Source organism: Spea bombifrons, chromosome 6 (genome assembly GCF_027358695.1).
Source record: "Spea bombifrons isolate aSpeBom1 chromosome 6, aSpeBom1.2.pri, whole genome shotgun sequence".
Taxonomy (NCBI): Eukaryota; Metazoa; Chordata; class Amphibia; order Anura; family Pelobatidae; genus Spea; species Spea bombifrons.
This window is the reverse complement of record NC_071092.1, coordinates 14,222,019-14,245,442: the sequence shown is the minus strand read 5'-3', so window position 1 is coordinate 14,245,442 and position 23,424 is coordinate 14,222,019. Positions and strand designations below refer to the sequence as shown.

At 38.5% G+C, this 23,424-nt stretch overlaps 1 protein-coding gene across 1 annotated transcript; it reads left to right on the top strand.

The window, feature by feature from the left end:
- Positions 1-2,462: 2,462 nt before the first annotated feature.
- On the top strand, positions 2,463-22,442 carry LOC128500227 (flavin-containing monooxygenase 5-like). The gene is made up of 8 exons (XM_053469313.1): positions 2,463-2,594; positions 2,705-2,893; positions 11,825-11,987; positions 15,229-15,371; positions 16,287-16,486; positions 17,436-17,791; positions 18,829-18,901; positions 22,090-22,442. Exons 1-8 carry the CDS (start codon positions 2,463-2,465, stop codon positions 22,439-22,441), a joined length of 1,608 nt encoding a protein of 535 aa, XP_053325288.1. The 3' UTR covers position 22,442.
- Positions 22,443-23,424: the final 982 nt, after the last annotated feature.

The window sequence follows — 23,424 nt, the reverse complement described above, 5'->3', positions numbered from 1 at the left end:
TCTGTAATGTTCTCTCATTATTACCTTGTTCAAATCACGTGGGTCAATGCATATTCGGATTGCTCCTGTGTTTTTCTTTTCCACCACCACCATAGAGTTGACCCATTCAGAAGGTTCTGTGACCTTTTTGATCACTCCTAATTTCTCCATCCTTAAGAGTTCTTGTTCCACTTGGCTTTGAAGAGCTAAAGGTATTTTCCTCGGTGCATGTTTAACAGGGTATGCCCCTTCTTTTATCCGAATTTTGCATATCCCTGGAAGACATCCGAGTCCTCTGAATACATCATTGAAATCGTGTTTAATGCTGTGAGCTGTAAGTATGTTTTCACTGCTGTTAACCGTCATTATAATTTTGATAAGTCCAATCTCTTGGCTCGTCCGCAGACCAAGCACAGCAGGAGCCTGTGTTTCTATTACAAACACCTGTAAGTTAGTTTCAGATCCTTTAAATGCACATTTTGTATGACAATGTCGAATAACATCCAGGACCTCTGCTCCATAACCTCTTAGCTTTGGTAGCCTTTGCGTTTTGAGTTGTAATTCCTTATGGAGGAACTTGCGATATATGTGCCCTGGCACGCAATTTACCTGAGCTCCTGTGTCAATCTTAAACTTGACAGGGATCTTAGCATCCCCTAGATGTAAGGTGCCCACTGCTTCATCTGCAGAGTGTTGTATGTTCTGCACCGATGCAAGGTATATCTGTGAGCTGTCTGTGTCATCATCTGAATGGTTGTCCAAATCATCTATATTATACACTGGTCGTGTCTGTGGCTTCCTATAGCTCATTCCATTATGACATATTTTGGCAAAGTGCCCCTTTTTTCTGCATTTATTACATATTTGGCCTCTTGCAGGGCATAACATATCTCTGTAATGTGTGTTTCCACAATATCCACAGGTTGTTTCTGTGTTCTAGGCTTGTGGGTGTGGACCTCCCATTACCTGCAACTCTTTTCTTGACATCCCATATGCTCTCGCAATTCTGATAGCTTTTTCAAAGGTTAATTCTTCCCCCTGCAGTAACTTTTCCTGCACTTCCTTGAACTGACTGCCCATTAATATCCTGTCTTTTATCATATCTCTGCTATCTTGTCCTCTGGAGCTATGTTTCCACTTGCACTTGCTCTGCCTACATCCCGGCCTGTTTGGCCAACACTGATGGGAAAGTATGCAGCCTTTTGTTGATCCGTCCATTGTGCTGCATCAGGTCCTGCATAAACCAGCTCCATCAGCTCCTTCCACTTTGCCCAGTTTTCTGATACATTTCCAGATTCTAAATCCAACGGAGGAATGTTTCTTCAGACAGGTCATGCAGAAGCTTCTTTATTCCATGCTCTCTCTTTCTCCCTCTGCTGCCAACTGACTGTCTTACAAGTTACATAACAGGACTTAAGGTAGACCATATATTAGCATTTAAGGTAGAACTTTGGAGTTTGGAAATTAACAACATTAACGAAGGAAGAGGAAGTGAGGGAAGTATATAAGGTTAGGGCATTGGGGGGTTCTGGGCTTTTTGTGGTGCCAGCTTACCCTGTGTTTTTGTCCCACCCTCCCTTCATTTTGTGATGTTCTTGTTTACTCATTTTTCTTTGTTCTGTTTTACAATTTTGTCACAGCCGGGGACGGTAGCTTGCCTGGTTGCCGGGGGGTGTTATGTGGTTATTGCCACTGGTGTTAAAGTGTCGGTGGGAGGTTCCTGGCTGGGCGGGTTGCTGGAACCTTGGGTGGGGGCGAGGCATCATGGGACGCCCTCCCATAAGGCCATAAGGTGATGCTTACGGTTCGGCCCCGGTTGGTCCTGGCGAGTTTAGGGGTGTTCTGTTGTATTTGCCAATGACGTTAATATATATCGGCTGTGGCCTTTTCATCCCACATTTGGTGTCTGTGTTTCATTTGGGGGATTATTTGGGATGACATAGCCCGAGAGTCGAGGCTACCCCTGTCATTTCAGCTCAGACATGTGCCTTTTTTACCTTTGTAACTGGGTAATCCCTATATCATTTTAATATTCTTGCAAAAATGTAGAATACTTTGCAGAATGTATTCTGTGGATAAAACAAAAACTGGAACTTCTTGGTACTGATATTACAGCTCTGCATAAAAACAATGTCTGTGCCAAAAGCTTTACAACGCCTACTCAACTTTGATCCCTCCTTTAAACTACAAACACGCACACAAGCGTAGGAATTTTCAGTTTTGGCCGATGTCTCCAGCTGGATTATTTAAGGCCAATATTTGATCAGTTTGTTCACTGCTGGCACTGCATGTTTGCACAACTACTGCATGAGGACAACATACTTAAGAAGAGGCATAACAATTTGTGGAAGGAGAAGCAGAGCATGTAAGGAACAGCTGGAAAAAAACACATAGATTTTATTGTAGGTTAATGCTTGTTATGTCATACCCATAAATGTTTAATTTTGTGTGTTTGTGTTTTTGGTCAGTTCCTTGTTGGAGCCATGGTGAAAAGTATTTGTGTAATTGGAGCAGGCTCTAGTGGTCTGACAGCCATTAAATGTTGCCTGGATGAAGGTTTGGAGCCCATATGCTTTGAGAGGAGTGAGGATATTGGTGGTTTGTGGAGATTCAAGGTAATTAAAACATTTCACATTTTTACTAGTTTTCACAATAGTTAATTATTTGAATAGATTGTTCTGTTTTTTTATCCGTATGTGTTTACACTGTGTTTTCATGCTAACAGGAGAACCCAGAAGATGGTAGGGCTAGTATCTACAAATCTGTGATCATAAACACTTCCAAGGAAATGATGTGTTTCAGTGACTATCCCATTCCAGATGATTTCCCAAACTATATGCATAATTCCAAAATAATGGATTATTTCAGAATGTATGCAGAAAACTTCAACCTTCTAAAATATATCCGCTTTAAGGTACAGTACTTTTTATTGAAAATTTGATAACAAATACATATTAACAAAGATTCCATAATTGTGGTTATTATTTGGTTTACATTCAAACCCAATGGCCATGGTATTTCTGTTTGTACTACTTATCAGTCGATTCACTTAAAGAAATGTGTCAGTTAATTTAAAGGATTCATTCAATTGACAAAATAAACAAAGCTATTTAGGTTCATTAACACTGAAGTTGATTTTAAATTCATGAGATTGCATGCGCTTTTAAATTTGCAAGTTGGAAGTCAAATTAAATTGAAAATTAATTTCAAACTCCCACAAAACTTTGAAAAAAGTTATTTAAAAAATGGGAGAGGGTGTGAATGCCTATTTACGCTCATGCCCTATCCTGAATGCTGTGGGATAGCGATATATATATATATATATATTTTTTTTTTACCTTAACCATATTCTGTGTATGATGCCTCCAAATGGCGCCTGTACAGTACAGTGTATTATAGTGGTGCAAAAATGTTGTTCCCATGCAATGGTCATTGGCACACCAGCTTCTGCAGAAACTGACATTTAGGTTGGTTATCAAGCATTAATGGTTGCAAACACACCCAACTTGGTTTAGTTGGATGGCTTAGGTTCCTAGGTTAATCAGGTGATAGTATATTAAATTTAACTTGACGGAAAATGTGACAAGGAACGTAAGCAAAACACTTTGGAATACTGAAATAATTAGGGTGTTTATTCTCCCATAAGGAGTGCACACAAATTTTAAATTTGCTAATTTTAAATAGTTTTGTTTCATTGGTTAGGGTTTAGAGGTTAGCTAGGGCTCAGTGCTGAGCTTTTGGTGGTACATATATATTCAGAGCTGTCTTATATCCCAATGTGATCTCAAAACCCATTGTTGTATCCTAGTGAAACTCATCCTAAGAAGACTTTTTATAAAATAAATTTCTGTGAAAAAGTACACCCTCTTTGAATTCTATGGCTTTACATATCAGGAAATAATAAAAATCACCTGTGCCTTAGCAGATCTAAAATAGGTAACTACAACCTACAGATGACATGCCATATTACACCAAAAGTAAAGCCACACACACACAATTACATATCCATGCTCATACACAATTACACATCCATACTCACACACATACACACAATTACACTTCCATGCTCACACACACACAAGTACACACCCATGCTTATACAAACACACAATTACACATGCATGCTCACATACACACACAGGTACACGTGCATGCTCAAACATACACACAAGTATATATATATGTATATACACTCACTGCCCACTTTATTAGGTACACCTGTTCAATTGCTTGTTCTAATAGCTAATCAGCCAATAACATGGCAGCAGCTCAATTCATTTAGGCATGCAGACGTAGTCAGCACAATTTGCTAAAGTTCAAACCAACAATCAGAACAGAAAGAAAGTGGACTTAAGTGACTTTGAACTTGGCATGGCTGTTGGTGCCAGACAGGCTGGTCTGAGTATTCCAGAAACTGCTGATCTACTGGGATTTGCATGCACAACCAGATCGGCAAAGCGTGGTGAGCACATCTTTTTACACTAGCACTGCTCTATCAGAGATTATGTTCTCGCACATGCGCGGAACATGCTTGCGCATGCGCGAGAACATAATCTCTGATAGAGCAGTGCTAGTGTAAAAAGATGTGCTCGCATTGCCAAGTGCATATATCATCAGGTCACTATCTATTATCTTAAAAACCCAGAAAAGTAGTAAAGAGACAATATCTAATGTGAGTGAATAAATAGATAAATGATATATACTGTGAATAAAGCTAAAAAAAATAAATAATAATAATAATAAACGTCACTGGTTCTTATAATATGGATAAAGGACTCGAATATTTACAAAGACCAAGAATGGAAAGGTCATCATAAATTATGCAAATATACAGTGATATATCATGATGTGAAACAATTAAATAAAGTCCAAAAAAAGTGTAAAAATAACCAATTCTAAAAGAGGTAGTAAAGTGCATAAATAATAAGTCACTGAAATAGTACTAAAGGTGCAACAAATTCAGTAATTAATTTTATTAAAAACAGTTAAAAAGGAGAGAAGAGAAATTTTCCACAAAATAGTTTAAAGTGATACGGCGCTATTAAAGTGTTGATGGGATCATGTGAAATATAAGGGTCTATCAGCACATATAGAAAGAATAAAGAAGTTGAATCTGAAAGAAAAAAGAATACAAATTAATCATAAAGATACGAAAAATGAAACAATCAACATATAATTTAAAATAAAAACAAATTGAAATAAGAGGCATCCAGTCAAATTCATAATTAAGACCCCTAGGAAAGATGGTATCATATCACCTCTTTAATCCAAAACACCTCCCTATATGATAATTTTCTTTACCCTATCTCCCCTTCTGATGGATTCTGGCACCATATCGATGATTTGAAATTTTAATTGTGATATATGATGTCTCTTCTCTTTAAAATGTGCAGGAATGGGGAGATCAGTAAGTCCAGTGCGTATAGTGGATTTGTGTTTTGAAAACGCTGTATAGTTTGTCCAACGTATACTAAGCCACAGTGGCGACTCTAGAAACAATATATAGGGGGGGCACACAATATACCACAGTCAAACTGGGAGGGCATTCATATTTTCCAAAAGTAATGTGCTATGGAATTATACTTTTGTTATTGGACTAAAATAATACTTGATCATTCAACATGGGAAGCCTGAAGCCACAATTGAGTGCGACTAATCCTTGAAATAAATATTATAACACAATAAATAACTTTTCCACTAAATGATTTCAGGGCCTTGAACGTTTAGTCCCCTGAAGTCACTACAACTTCAGGAGGGCATTTTATCTCTGGATAAATATAAATTAAAAAATTCCTACTGTAAGTTAAGTGCCAGGAAACAGATGACCAAACACACACACACCAACACAGGCTCTGTCACACCAACACCCAGACACACACACCAGGACAGGCTCTGCCACACCGACACCCAAACACACACAACAGGACAGGCTCTGCCACACCGACAACCAAACACACACACCAGGACAGGCTCTGACACACAGACACCCACACACATCAGGACAGGCTCTGCCACACCCACATCCAAACACACACACACACCAGGACAGGCTCTGACACACTGACACCCAAACACACACCCTAGGACAGGCTCTGCCACACTGACAACCGCACACACACACCAGGACAGGCTCTGCCACACCAACACCCAAACACACACCAGGACAGGCTCTGCCATACCAACACCTATACACACACACAATCGAGGACAGGCTCTGCTACACTGATAACCAAAAACACACAAACAGCAGGACACAATCTACGTCGCAGACGTCTACATCAGGATGGATTTTTCACACTGCATTGTCGTTTATACCCCCCTTAGTGTTTTTGCCCCTTGTGTATTGATGCCCCTGCTGCCCATATATATTAATATTAGTCCCTGCTGCCGATAGCAGGTATAGATCAACACATTAACACACAAACCAAGCTATGCATGTATAGATCAACTGAAATTCACTTGTGATCTCAGCACTGAATGTATATACCAAATAAACAGAATCAGACACACAAATCCTGTATTTGCAGGTATACAATAGTATATGAAACGAGCATTGCAGGTATAGATCAAATAAATACATGGAAACAGAATTGCAAGCATTAAAACCCCCTAAATTACAGGCATAAATCACAGGTTGCACACCCCAAAGGTTCCACACTGGTTCCACAGGTTCCACACTGCCCACACAGCAATCACACTCCTATCATCACCAGGCAACCAGTAAATGCTGGTACCTAGGCATGATGGGACTGTGCTTGCTGTGATTGCTGATAGCAATCACACTCCTATCATGCCAGGTCAGCCAGTACATGCTGGTACAGGGTGGCTGTAAGTGATGTGTGGACCCCATACTGCTGGCAGCATCAATACACAAGGGGGGCAGCTAGCTAGGTTTCAGCATGTACTGGCTGACTTGGCATGATAGGAGTGTGATTGCTAACAGCAATCAAAGTCCCATCATGCCTAGGTTCCAGCACTTACACATCCAATCAGTAAATGCTGGAACCTAGGCATGATGGGACTGTGATTGCTGTTAGCAGTCACACTGCTATCATGCCAAGTCAGCCAGTACATCTTGGTACAGGGTGGCTGTTAGTGATGTGCAGACCCCATACTGCTGGCATCAATACACAAGGGGGGCAGCTAGCTAGGTTTCAGCATGTACTGGCTGACTTGGCATGATAGGAGTGTGATTGCAATCACAGTCCCATCATGCCTAGGTTCCAGCACTTACACATCCATGCTATCTCACACACACACTCATGAATTCATATACTCATTTATTCACAGATTAATTCCCTCAATAACGCATACTCATTCAAACACCCTCCCCACCCCCTTACCTGCGCTGCAGCTCCTCGATGCCGCTCACAGACTTCAGCAGGGGGCGCGGCCTCCCTCTGCGTTCTCTGGTACTGCACAGAGGAAACAGGACTGGAGCAGAGTCATGTGATATCACGTGAACTCTGCTAGGTTCAGCTTCCTCTATGCAGTACAGAAGACCATCCCACAGGTAAGTAGCAGGGCTCGAGGTGCGGCCCGCGTAAGATCAGTTGCCCTGGCTGCCGATCTTACGCGGGCCGCACCCTTTCTCTCCTCCGCATTAAAATAAATAAATAAAAAAGACGGGATTTAAAGTCGCATTGCGACTTTATTCCAAATTCGGCAGGGGGGCAACGGTGGGGGGGCAAGGATTAACCTAGGGCCTTGCCCCCCTGTAGCAACGCCACTGCTAAAATGTATACTACAAATGTAGAATTACAAGTAACATGATATTTAATTGTATATTTTTTACCATCATGAGAACTCTCCAAGAGAATATGCCAATGTTTATAAATGACTTTTTTAATGGAGCCAGATTGTTTACTAAAAGTAGTAACAAATGTGAGTCTGGGTTGTGTAACAGTCCTTTGAGAAGGATTCTCTTTCCAGGTCATTCACTAATAATAATTGTGATTTTACAACTTCCTCTGGATAACCTCATTCATAAAATGTTTGTGACATCTCCTGTAACTGATCATTGACCTGTGTTTCCTGAGAGAAAATTCCTTTGACCCTAAGGAATTGACTTTTTGCAAGTGATTTGGCAGGTGGATGAAAACTTGAATAGTGTAGTAAGGTGTAGTGTAGTAAGGTGTTCCTATCAAGAGATTTTCTAAATAAATGAGTCTCCAATTTACCATTCATTTTGTAGATCAAATATCCAGGTATGTAATGGATGTAAAATCATAAGACATCGTGAACTTGATACTATCTGAACAAGTACTTAGAAACTCAAAGAACACATCCAGGGATTCCAATGTATTGCTAAAGAGACAACTGTCTGCAAACCCCAATGAACTAAAGCAACAAAATAAAAAAGAGTGGGCCAAAATTCCCCCATAACGATGTGAGAGGTGGTTCTCTGTTTTGGCTTTATTTTTAGTGAATAAATCATGACATGGTGTAATATGTCAACTATTGATGTTCATCTGAAATATATATATAGTTTTATATACCTGCTAAGGAACAGATGATTGAATTAAGCCCTGATATGTATAACCACAAAAGTAGTATGTACCTTTCTCAGTATGTACATGATCATTCATCTCAATTTACTCATCTCTGCTATTTTGTTAAAAAGCTTACTGGTTCAGGCCGATGCTATAAGGGCAGTAGATAGGTGATTTCTATAGCCAGGTGAATACCGTACTTACATTTTCTCTCAGCAGGAGTTGTCATGAAACCTGATTGCTTTTGACAGGAATGGATTTAATTAACCAACTCAGCCAACACCTACTATTCGTAGAAGATGTTTTGTTGTCAGAATATTTAATGGCCTGTTTTCAAACAGCTGTTTGCACTCAAATAATTTTTTTTTGCTATGGAAAAAACAAAAATATCCCAGAATGCCTCTTCCACCCTCCAACAAAAGAAGAAATGTAGAAATAAGGACAGAGCTTGTTTGTGCAAAAATATGACCAACAGTGAAATGTTCCTGGAAAAGCTGGATAAATTGCATTCTTGGCTGCGAGAGGCTCCACTTTGTGTCTCTTGTGCCCAAGGAAAATAAAACTCTGTAGCTGTGGTAGCCAATATCTGCAGTGATGTTAACAGCAATGCTTTTGTCAGCAGCATTGTTCCTGCAGAGCCTTCTCGGTCTACACTTTGTTTTTGGTGTCCTACTCTCAAGGGCATTCTAAAGCAGATGCGATGGTTGCATGACACCCTGGTGAATGGTAACAGGAGCTCTGCAGGGCCACGTAAAGTGCATTACATGACCTGTGGTAGTAGGGTTTTAGCTCACACACAGAGTGCAAGCTGCACTGAAGACAGGGCTCTGTGCAAAGTAAAAGGGGGAGGGGACAGGGAGGGAGATATGCCTGATGTGTGTGTATGGTGTTGGCAAGTGGGTAAGCAAATGCTCTTTAAGTGAGTGTGTGTCCGCATATGGTGTTCTGCATGTTAGTGTATAGTAATAGTGTTGGTGTGTGTGAGTTATCATATGGTAATAAAGTGTGAAGGGTGAGCGGTGCCTGAGAGATGGAAAGCGAGTGGGAGAGATGGAGCAGGAAGGTGTATGTATGTGTAAGTATATGGTGTATGTCAGCGTGTGAGTGCTAGTGTATGGTGCATTTGAGTGATGTCTCTGCGTGTTAGTATGTGTGTGTTATTAATGTGGATAGGGGGCACCAAAGAAATACTGCACTCTGGCACCGCTAACCCTAGGCTCACCCCTGCCTACTGTGGTCTGCTGCTCAATGTGTCCATGCTTTGCTATTTGGAATTATTTTGCCCTCTGAATCCTGCTCAGACTTGGCACAAATTACTTAATTCAATCTTTATGTGCAGGATCAACAAGGGTTTGGAACATCAGAGAAGATAGCATGTTGGTTCCTGCTTTAGCATGACTCACTATAGTCTCATTATAGGACTGCATAATCGCACACAAGTCAATGCTAAGGATCAATTTTCTAGTGCTTTGCACATGGTGGGATATCAAGGACAAGTTAAGGACATGAGTGAAACACAACACATGCACCGTTCTACTCAGTCTCAGTGTGGCTATGTTAGTAGAGCTGTTACCTTTGCCAACTAAGCATGTTATCAGACAACATGAAACAAGTTAATGTTTTATTAACTGCTGAAACTTGGCAAAAAAAGAATCACCTGATCTGTAAAATATGGTCAAAAGCCTTTATGCGTAAGGTGTAATGATGTTACAACCCCCCCTTAATTGTACATCTGAAAGACAGATGTTCTAGGTCTAGGAGAAATAATGAAAACTAAACATATTTTTTTCTTACCCCTATTTTCATAGGGGTAACTATTTGATGTAGTTACAAAAAGTTTGGAAACTGGTTATTTAAAATGATTTACCTACCTAGAAAAGCCCTGGGAATATTTTGCCATGTATTGGGTAGTCCTTTGTATGGTCATGAAATATAATTTAAAAATGTTTTTCAGCTGAATGCCTAGGTGCATATGGCCTCACAGTCACAGTGTATATTTGCAGAAATTATGTGGGGATTTTCTGAATGTTAGCATTAGGTATGGACCTTGTCTAAGTTTATATACAGGGCTAGACTAGGAATGACTAAGTGGACCTAGAACTTTTAGTCCAGCTGCCACCAGATTACATACATTAGATTTTTAGAAACTTGAACCGGGTGGCCATGGGAATACACCTGTTGGCCACACATTGTAGGACGCAACGTGCTGCTGGAGCAGGGTATTGGTTAGTATTTCATCCCTATTGGCCACTGGCCTGTTTACATACACTGATCAGCCATAACATTATGACAAGTGACAGGTTACGTGCATAACACTGATAAACTTGTTATCATGGCACCCATCAGTGGGTGGGATATATTAGGCAGCAAGTGAACATTTCCTTCTCAAAGTTTATGTGTTAAAAGCAGGAAAAATGGGCAAGAGTAAGCATCTGAGCAACTTTGACAAGGGTCAGATTGCGATGGCTAGACGACTCGGTCGTGGGTGGCCAAGACTTACTAATACACATAGGGGGTGGTATTTCCTGATGGATTGGCCTCTTTCAGCACCCTGCCACAGATGAAAAAGGGTTCAGAAATGGTTCAATGGTGTTACCTTGGCCTCCAAATTACCCAGATCTCAATCCAATCGAGCATCTGTGGGATGTGCTGGAAGAACATGTCCAATCCATGGAGGCCCCACCTCGCAACAGGACTTAAATGATCTGCTTCTAAAGTTGTGCTTCCAGAAACAACAGCACACCTTTAGAGGTCTAGTGGAGTTAATGTCTTGACAGGTCAGGGCTGTTTTGGTGGCCAAAAGGGGAACTACATAATATTAGGCTGATGGTCATAATGTTATGGCTGATCTGTGTATATAGCAGTAGATCGTCAGCAAATTATGATACTTTAACTGCCTCATGTCCAGCATTAATCATTTGATATACATTGCTATAAAATAATAATCTAAGGGGGGAGAGGGGACCTTACCCTTTCATACATTTCAGTCAAAGGTAAGTCAAAACTATTTACTGTGATTGGTGTTTGGTGTGGTCTTACAGTTTTCAAATAATGGTTAGGAAAGTCTCACCGAAAAAGCAAAGACACATTGTCGGGATCTAAGCTAAGTAGAACATTACCTACAACATGTCACGTTTCAAAAGGGCAAATTTTAAAGTAAAATTACATTTTTATTTCCTTGCACTAGTATTAACATACTAGTATTTTTTAGTATTCTACTATTTATAATGCATTTTCTACCTTAAATAAAATTGATTATCATTGCTGTTCAAAAAATACTACTTGTATGTATTGCTATAGTATCAAGAGTGGCATTCTAGAGTAATAGTTTTGTCCTCTGCATATTTTTTCAGACTGCTGTGTGCAATATTAGAAAGCATCCTGATTTTGCTACCACAGGCCAATGGATTGTTGTGACCGAACGTGATGGGAAACAGGAATCCAATGTATTTGATGGCATTCTTGTCTGCAGTGGGCATCACACTTTCCCTCATTTGCCACTGGATTCCTTTCCAGGTAAAAAAATATATGCATTAAATAATATTTTTTCCACTAAATAAATTGGTGGAAGGAATATAAAAGGGTCATCTGGTATTGTTGATGTGTTTATGACTTCAGGTTCAGTGTAGTATTTACTTTGTGCTGACCTAGACATTATCAAGTCTAAGGAAAACCACCCCTCCCCGTATACATTGAACACTTTCCTCCCAGGCTGCAGACATTCCTTGCCTCTCCAGTCAAGATGGTGACTCATCCTTGGCATTATTTTAGCCTGAAATTTATATGCTCTTTCACTCCCAATCTCTCACACATTCATTCTCTCTCTCTCTTCTTGTGATGTCCTCTCTCCCTGATTGGAGAATCGGGGGAGAGGACATCACTGTAAGCTCTCTTATTTTGCCCTAATATAACCTTGTGTGAACTTCCGCCCAAATGGCAGAGCTTCTGATGACGTATTCCCCCCTCTATTGGAGGATGGGGGAGAGGAAGTCTCTGGTATCCCCACAATTTTGGCGCAGGTTCACCAAGAGGTTATGTCCACGGAGATGTGGAGGATGATACAAGGACAAGAAGATCTGAGAAGCAGAAGTGGTCGGCAGTGAAGGTAGGGAGACATGAGAGAGAAAGTGAACATGAGAGCGTGAGAGAATTAGAGTCTCAGAGAGTATGAGTTAATGTGGGTGTCAGACAACAAATTTTGTTTCCGAATTTAAAATTCCCCTAATTTTTGTCCTGGGGGTGCAAATGGGCAGGAAATTGATTTCGTTGTCAAAAAACAAATGGGCTAAAAATGAAAAAAAAAAAATTCTGAATCAGTTTTTGGCTCATTTGCACGTGTACATTCCTCTGATATCTTTTTACCGAAAAGGTAACGGTAGTTTGTACTGCCAATAGGAAATATAGTAGTATATTTTCTTGATCCCTGGATAGATATTTACCGGTGTTCAGGTTATGGTCCCAGATACTGAACATTTGAAACGTATGGTTTTCTAAATGGACAGTGTATAACAACTTTGGAAGCACAATAACAGGTAGTTACAGTTGAAAGCCACTGTAGCATTTTTATGGGTTAACACAAATATACTAATAATTATTTGGTCTGCAAATGTATTGATGATTTGTCAGGGTACTTCTATACACTTTTTCGTTATTGAATTACTGTACCTAAAGTATTAGCTGTCATTGAAGTTATTTTAAGAGATATTACTTATCAAGGTTAATCATCGAGAGTGTTGCAGATACATAACTCGATTGTGGTACTTTAGAAGAATGCACATGTGGACTTAATTTCGTATTGGCATATGTCTTTGTTAAAAAGTGAAAATATAAATTTTTTATCAGTATCTTAAGGACGGAGGCTGTTTTTTTTGTATGTTTGTACTTTAGGACTAAAGGTTTTTTTGGACTTTTGCTATCTTGTTAACAATCATAAACCTGTGTGGAAAAAAGCATACCCTCTTATATTAGGTAAATACAACCTCAGATGAACAACAACACATGGCATATTATATTTATATACAAATGATACAGACAATGTTTTTTTTTTTTTTTTTAGTTTTTAGTCCATTTGTTTTCGGACAATGAAATTTGTTGTCACCCTCATTCACTCTCTCATGCTCTCTCACACTCTCTCGTGTTCTCTTTCAGTGTCACCCTATCTTCTCTGCCAACCACTTACTTCTCTTTTTCTTCTAGCTTCTTTCTTTATCTGCTTCTCCGTATCTTTGCGTTTCTTTGTCCGGTTCTCTGTGAACCTGGCCTCCCTGAGAACTTCTGCCAAACTGCAGAGCCTTTGGGCACACCCTCTCCCCCGTGGAATGAGTGTGCCCGGAGAGTGTGAGAGGAGGGCATGAGTGAGAGTGAAAAAACACAACAAAATTCAAAAGAAAATTCAGAGCTTTGTTACTGGTCACTCCTCGTTTTCGGACATCTCTACAAAGTGATGAAATTGGCACATTTTGTTTAAATTGAAATTCGTACGAATCCAAATGCAGAAGTCTAACATCTATTTTTCTTTCCAACAAAAAATTTAAGAGAACTGAGCCTAAAACAATGTCTTAACATCATGCTTGATCATCATTAGAATTGTACCACAGAATTAATTCCATTTAGTACCAATGAAAAGTAGCTTCTACAAATGATTTCCACTAGCACAAAAAGCCAACCTAACTTCCAACACTGCCAGGTGGTCCTTTCCTAAGCCCTCTACCAGCCCTAGCCCTTTCCACCTCCGGTGACACCCCAAACAGGAGTGTCCTGCTTCAGGCAACTGTAATGCGGGGCAGTATGATTTAAGCTTACAAGGATTTATTTCAGTGAACAAATCTGTAACTTCCCCACAAATTATTTACAAATATTATTCATGATGTGCCGCTCATCAGGGGGGTACCACCATGCTGGCACCCCTCCAGACGCCCACCAGCTGTCCCCACTAGGTACCAGGGAGTCAGAAGCAAGGGGGACAAGTCTAGCGATGCATTGGAAAGTCTGGGGGGGGGCAGAGTGGTATATATGGGGTATAAGGCATATCAGGGAGGCAGATTGGCAAATAGGGGGGGTATAAGGCCTATCTGGGAGGCAGAGTGGCATATAGGGGGTATAAGGCATATCTGGGAGGCAGATGTACATAGCTGGAGGAGCATTTTTCTCAATCAGTTTTTAATACATTTGAAAAAAAATAGTGGTGAAGCTTTTCTCCTATTGGGTAGTCTTATATTCAGTCTTTTTCTTTTTTTCCTAAATTAGTATTCACATTTTGGGGGGTCTTATAATCAAGCAAATACAGTATCTTTTTTTTACCCCCTTTCAATACGTGGAAGCATTCAGTAGAATCCCACCTATGCATTTGACTTGCCCTGGACCCCAGTTCCTTGGCTTACAGTAGATGAGAAGATTTGCATGTCATTGTGCATGTACGGTATACTCACCACCAGCCAGCTTCAGTCTTTTAAGACACCCTGACACCCATGTGCACAAAACATTTCCATGGATTTCAGTGGGTGCACTTTCCTGCCACTAAATGGTTGCTTCGGGTTGCCAAATTTGGCATGGAAACCAGACTACTGAAGTGGGGTATACTCTGCAGTTCTGGAACTGCAGCTTCTCCTAAAGGTAAATGGATTTCATTTTTTTACTTTTACTTTTAGTTCTTGACTAGGGCGATTATTGTATAACATCTCAAACTGACTTTTTTTTTTATCATTATTTTATCACATCTTATTCTGACAGGCAGATTACATTGTTTTTTTTTTGACAGGCATAGATAAGTTTAAAGGCCAATATCTCCATAGTCGGGACTACAAATATCCACACCCATTCCAGGATAAGAGGATCATTGTCATTGGCATTGGAAATTCTGGCGGTGACTTGGCAGTAGAACTTAGCTCTGTTGCTAAACAGGTACAGCAAATATACTATGACAAATATTTATTCCTGGGAGTCATTTTGGTGGAGTCTATTATAATGAGACTTGTGGTTACTAGCTGATGTTAGTATAATCATTGTAACTGTATTAATAGCTTAAAATTGCTGAGTATGACTATGAGCTTGAGAATATTCCCAATATTGATATGTATCTTTAAGTTTTTATGATTTGCAGCTTAGTTTGTGCATTTGACTTGCAAGGTCTCCTAGTGTGAAAAAAACAAATAAGCTAAATAAATAAAAAACAGGACCACCTATTAGCCTATTTACTCATGGTATTTTGTACAATATTTGTCCAGCCACCATTCCCTTTTTCAGTTTTACTGTACCCAGACAAATTACACAATTTCAAAGACAGATAAGACTTTCTTGAATAGTATGAATAGTATATTAAAAAATGAAAAATTATAATTGTCATTAATGTAGTTGGGTTTACCAAAATAACCCAAAATATATTATCATTAATGTCTTGAGTTGAGCAGCATGCCATGGGACAGAATTTCTCCAAAAATTCACCATTTTATGAATTGATCCCTGCAGCAGTAGCAGAGCACTGGGTAGACACGGGCAGATACACACATATGAAGCCCCAAGTCTCTTCTGAATAATGTTAATGTCATTGATGGTTAAGTGGTTTTGCCTTTCTCACAGTGCATGTTGTGGTATGGCCGTACATTTTGGCCTAGAAAGTATGCTGTTATGCATTTAGTCAGAAGCATTGAATTTCTCCACACATTTGTATACAGAAAATGTGTTATTGACTACAACCAAACGTAGTGAATCGATCACCAGAGAACTAAAAAACTGTATTTACTATTGAGGGAGAGTTGACATTAGTAAATAAACCCCAAAATGTATAACATGCCCTCTGCGTTCATCGTATATTTTTAGGTATATCTAAGTACCAGGAGAGGAGCGTGGGTTCTTAATCGTGTTGCTGATGAAGGCTTTCCAGTGGATGTGGTTCTTTACAGCCGCTTCAAACTGTTTCTTAAACAGTTCATGACCACAGAAATGCTGAACAACTGGGCAGAAAAAAAGATGAATGCCCGTTTCAATCATGAAAATTATGGAATAAAACCCAAACACAGGTTTGGAATATCTCAGTTGTATTAAATACATCACAAAGTGATGTATCTACCTTTTGAGCTGCCCTAGGCCCGAACTAGGGATTGAATCCATACATTAACCTTTCATAATTGACAGTGTTTCCTTTAGAAGTGGCAGGCCAGTCAGCTCTGCACAGTTACATGGTAACCCATGTCTTATGATAAAGACGTGATATCTGCTTAGTGCCTTGCACACTAGGAAAATTGTCTTTTGCTTAAAATAAGTTGTCTATACAGAAACCACAGGGCTCCAGGATCCTTGAGGTAGATTCCTCTCCTGAAGAACTGAAACTTGTATCCAGATCTTAATCCTAATAAAGTTAACATCTAAATAACCTCTGCGAAAAATCATTAATAATAATAGAATATGAAACATAAATCGTTGATATTATTTGATTTTAGATTACACTGTGTATAAAGGGCTTCTTATTTGCATAGTCATGTCATTTAAATTATGTTCCCTAGTTTTATTGTATTATTAATATTGTAATTATCATTATTACATTAACAAACTATCAGATTTCCCAGTAATACTATGAGCACAGCATAATGATCTGTTTCACTCTATATTGGAAGGTTCAATAAGGTAAATCTAGTTAGGGTTGCTAAATAATATATTTGGTTAAACTAAAAATGTCAACAGTATAAAATGTTTGAAGGAAAACAAACAACACTTGCCCTTTAGGACCAAGTAAAACATGTCCATGAGCTCACTGAATTACACACAGTCTCCAATGTTATTTTGGCAAGCTGTTTCCTAGCTATTTTGTATTGTGAACATCCCAGGAAACATGAGCTTTTACTCATACATTTTACACTATACCGTAATATTAAGATGAAAATATTTTTTTATTTCTGTGAACACAATAGGGATCTTCATACAAGCTTAAATTAATTTAATATCTCTCATCATTCTTTTATGTACATTCAGAATTAGCAGTCAACACCCAACGATCAACGATGACCTACCAAACCGCATAATCTCTGGAAAAGTACTTATAAAACCCAATGTCAAACAATTCACAGAGACAGATGCAATTTTTGAAGATGGAACTGTGGAGAAAAACATTGATGTGATATTTTTTGCCACAGGATATAGTTTTTCATTTCCTTATTTTGAGGAGCCATATCTACAAGTAAAAAACAATCAAATACCACTCTATAAGCATGTCTTCCCTCCATTCTTGGAGAAGACAACCGTAGCATTCATTGGTCTCATTCAGCCCATTGGGGCTATCATGCCGATCTCAGAACTTCAATCTCGGTGGGCCACTAGAGTTTTCAAAGGTAAGTCCCAAAAGCTGGTGTTTATATTCTCCAGAAAACAAGTTTGCGTTCAGTTGTCACAGATTCACTGATAAAGATATTTATATCGTAAAAAAGATAAGAATATCAACATTTATTCATCCTATAGCCACCAACATTATTGAAAAAAATATTTTGCAAAGGGTGTAAGAAATCATTGTTATGCTTTTATTCTGCACACTTTAGGCCTGAATGCAACTTGAGTGCTTGGAACATATGTTATCAATTATGTGACGTAGCTTAGAGGCCAGTGTATCCTATGACTGCTCCGATAGGATTCCTTAAATTCACATTTTGCACATATATATAGTAACTTACCCTAACTGAAGGTAAAGGGGTATAAATACTGATGTTTACAAGGCCAAGGTCTCTTTCTTTCTTTCATTCACCGTCATCTCACCCAGGAACAATACACGCCTTACTTGCTTTTTGGGTAATCAGAAAAAAATATGCAATAAGCAATTTATTTTCTACATTTTGGTCCATCAAGTTCAATGTTCCTGTTGAGTATCAATATCTGAATCTGAACATAATAAGCTAGTTTCTACCTGGTAAATAAATATGTGAAAATTACGGTCCACCCCCTTGGCACTCAAACCACACAGGGCATCCTACATTTACTCCATAGACCTAAAATGAGTCAGCTCAAGTTAATGGTGGATGCATGAGCCAAAATATACAAGTTGAGACTTGTGGCTTTATGAATATCTATTGCTTGTTTTTTTCTGCAGTTGAGTGAATGCGAATCTGTTAGAAAATTAAAAAGGTTCTTATCCCCATGACAATCAATGGAATGGTGCAATTAGAAGAAATATCCCATTAGGATCTATGCTCAACTTAAGAATTATTGCCTTATTAGCAAAGAGAAACAACATACCCAGCATGTAGCTTATTTAAACCTGTCACAAATTACAGTGTTAATTTAAATGGATAAAGATTTACTGTGGTATCAGGACTTAAGTATAGTATCCTATTAGTTACTAAACTGACGGAATGTTTTCAATTTTTTTTATTTACAGGACTGTGCAAACTGCCTTCAAAACAAAAAATGCTGATGGACGTAGATATGAAAAAAAAGGAAATGGAAAGTCGGTAAGCTACATATTACCCAGTTACAGTATAACTTACAGATGCCTATATTAAATGATTGTTACAACTTAAACAAAATGGCTGCTATGCATAAGTATATTTAAACCTGAGGCATAGCTACAGATAGCAACCATATAAACGGTTCTCCAGCTGTAAAAACCATATTAAACATGGGCTTAACCCCTTAAGGACTGAACTTTTTTTTCTTTTTTGTACCCTTCATGACTGAGGCTGTTTTAACATTTTTGCAGTGCTCGTGTTTAGCTGTAATTTTCTTCTCTCTCTCTCATTTAGTGTTATATATTTTTAGAGTTTTTTTCAGAACAAGAGTTTTCTTTGGATGCCATATTTTGATCATATAATTGAATTTACTATAAAAACAATAATAAAATATAGTGAAAAATTTAAAAAAGCATTTTTTTCGGATTTTTATTTAAAAAAATCTTTTACTCATCTACTGATTCTAACGATAAAAAAAACCTGTGAAATAGATTCTATTATTTGTCCTGATTTTTGAAATACCCAATGTTTTTATGCTTTTTGCTTTTTTTGACAAGTTATAGGACAAAAAGTACAAGTAGCGTTTAGATATTACGAAACCATTTTTTCAAACTTTGTAATAGTGCCCCCATGTCCATTTTGGGACATCTTTGAATCCAGCCAATTCAATCGAAACATATGAAACCATACATTTTTAAAAAGTACGTATCCCAAGGTATTTCATATGCTCATATTTAACACTCCATGCACCAATTTTACCACTAGCCAAATTTGTGGTAGCAATTTTTTGTGTGTGCTTTTTTCACAAAAATTGTAATTTAGGTATGAATTTACAGCTGATGGTATATATCATTTCTGAACAGCACCCCAATATGTGTTCAAAAACATCTCCTGAGTAAAGTGATTCTACCCACACATGGGTATATGGAGTTGTTTGGGGGCTAAAAGGCCAAATTTGGGACGTGTGCAATTCAATTTTTCAACTTGGAATTTTAACATCAGGTCAGACTGCCCCATGTCCTATTTGGGACACCTTTGAAGCCAGCTGATTTAATGAACCCCCATGAAATGTATATGTATGTATATATATATAAATAAAGCAAACAGTAGTGATGGTAGTGCAAGGTTTAGAAGATAGCAGCTCAAAAAACACACGTGGAATGACCCCCAATTCCACAAAGTGCAAATATATTTATTCTGGTGCTTTCGCACCAGAAAAGTGTGGAGCGCTAAAATAAATATTTTTAAACTCACCCTTTAGAAGTAGTTGCTGGGTGGTAACATGTAACGGAAAAAACAGAAATACAAAAATAATAGTGCAGTCTGTATATAGAAATAGTATATACATCCTACAGAGTGGGTACTCACAATTTAAACGGAGCCTTTAAAAAAAGCGTTCCTGAAAATCACACGACTGTGCCCTTAAGGCGGCACTTCACCTAAACATCTCTCTTTTTTTCCTCTCTGGCTCCGAGCCATAAAATTACCTGGCTCTGAGTGTTGTGGCTTGTGCCTAATAGAGGGTAGGCAGACCCTTCTTTGAAGGAGGTAGCAGCTGTAGCACGCCAAATGTTTGGAAATCCCAGGATGCAGTAAAATCACATTTATTTTGTGAACTTATGTTAAAATCAACCCAAGAAAGTATACAAAGAAAAAAATAGTGTGTACTTTAAAAGTCCTGGTATTCCTCCAAATATGCGTTTCACCTTCTGGCTTTATCAATCTGGAATCTGGATTTGGAGGATTACCAGGACTTTTAAAGTACACACTATTTTTTTTCTTTGTATACTTTCTTGGGTTGATTTTAACTTACGTAAATCGCTTGGCACATTTATTGCATTCTAACACTATAGGTAAGGGTTGCAAGGGAACTGTCATATGTGTATATAGCCATCTTTCACGTCCTAGACCATACTACCTCCCACTAAACCCAGTCCTTGAGGACCTGCTGGCCATTTCAAACCTACGCAGCTCCAGCTCGTGGTGTCAGGCAAAGGAGGTGGGGTCTAATGAAGCCCAGGTATATAATGTTTATAGCCCTCGGAAACAAGCCATCAAGCTGTCCCTACACTGCTCATGATTGGCTAAGCCCTGTACCTAATGCATTGACCTTATGGTGGCCTTCTGTTAACTCATTACCTTACAGCCAAGTGTTGAAGTGGATTAAAATTCATAGTCAGGTGTATAATTACAACAGCCTGAAACAAGACTAAATATGCTACTTCCCAACCCATTTCTTCCTTTATTCCTTTATAAACCGAATAGTGTGATATCATATATAATGTATATATAATGTTCCAGCAGTTTTGTAGATACCAATCAACACCTAGACAAATAACTAAACTACATGTAGACATGGCATACCTCAACACCATTGCTCTTCATTTTACAAACCTTATTTCAAAAACACACCATAAAACTAGGGAATTTAAATACATCAACATTTCCTATTCCATGAATAGTATTTTGAATCAAGACTGCATTTATTACACACTCTAGACACACTTGGATCATCTACACTATGTAGGTGGCATCTTAACTTATCCTAGATAAATTTGGTCTTTTGTTTTGCTTCCACCAGCATTAATTGTGTGAATAAACCACAAATATTGCAACCAAGGTCATCAGTATGCACTTACAAGGATCTTGTTTGAGCTTCTAAGTTCTTCCACATATGAGCTCAGCTCTTGTTCCACTGATGCAAAAAAAACATTACAATAGTTAACAACCTTTTCATATGCACAGCACAATTTATGTTTAAAATGTTATACTTTACCTAAAGCAAGCTTTGCCATCCACATTGTTGTAGATGACTTGTTTACTTTTAAGTATTAGACAAAGCTTTGTACTGTAAACTATTTTCAATTAAATTGAGGAACATTTTCCTGCAAATCTATTCCTAGATTAAAAAGGATTTTGTTTACTATGCTATGTTTTTGTTGACTTTAAAGCAAAAGGCAGTAACATATATGGTCGTGTGAAAAATAAAGTACACCCTCTTTGAATTCTACGGTTTTAAATATCAGGTCAATATAACAATCATCTGTTCCCTAGCAGGTCTGTTTTTACAGTTTTAATTGAGAAAAAATTGTGATAATTAAAAATACAGTTCTTATCAGTTTGTAAAGAATAAACATAATAAAGTATAAGCTATTATACACAATTGACTTGGGATTTATGTTTTTTCCTAGCTACGTTGAGAGTCTCCGACATACCATCCAAGTTGATTTTATGGAATACATGGATGAAATTGCCTCTCAGTTTGGTGCAAAACCCAACATTCTGAGATTTCTATTTACAGATCCGAAGCTGGCCTGGGAGTTGTTCTTTGGTCCCTGTTCACCTTATCAGTATCGTTTAACTGGGGATGGCAAATGGCCTGGAGCCAGAAATGCCATTCTGACTCAACGTGATCGTATTATCAAGCCAACAAAAACCCGTGTCTTGGCTGACGACAAGAAACACAAATCTCATATCCCTTTACTTTTTCAAATATTGAGCATTTTTGCCATCTTTGCTGCAGTCTACTTTGTATATGTTTAAAGTACAGTACTGCACTACGTCATACATTTACAGTTATACTCAGAACATTTACAGTTATACTCATAAAAGAACCAAGGCATGTTTCAGTGTATCAATGAAGCAAAGCATGATTAATAATAATTCATTCTTCCTGGTAATTATGTGTATTCCACATCTCATTCTCCCTGGAGTCACCATATTTCCACAGTTAGAACACCCCCTAAAATTTCTAATCTCAAATGCAGTATGATCAACCCAGGGGCGGATCGAGTGCCTAACCGCAGAATGGGATACACACATCCAGACGCTTACACAAATACAACCAGACTTTCACACTAAGATACACGCAACAATACACTCAACAATAACACACACTAATACACAAACACAAAAAGACAGACACTAACTAGCTCATTCATATTAACACAACTAGACATTCAACACTAACATACGCACACCCAGACACACACCCAGACACACACACACACACACACATACTTACACTAACATACCCAGACACACACTTAAACTAACATATCCAGACACATACCTGCTAACATGCCTATGGTTAGTGGCCTCGGGGTGCAGTACCTCTTCATAGCCCCCTATAATTAACCCTCTACCACCAAACAATTGCGTATGCACACAGAATATTTCTCCTGCTCCTCCTCCATCTCCTAGGGGCCTTTGACCCTATACTCATCCCTGATAATCCAACACCCCCAGACACAGTATTAGTGTGTGTGTATGTATATATGTATATATGTATATATATATATATATATATAATGCACACAGTGACTAACACTTTACATACATACTGATTCTAGGACGATACTACATTACACATACCTAGACATATGCACACAAACTACTCCCCCCTCTGTCCTGTCTCCCAAGCAGCACACACAGGGCAATTGCTCCATTGCCCCTGGATCCGCCCATGGATCAACCATGCCCTTTTTGTGTATTCTTACCTTAATCTATGAATTCAGCTACACAAA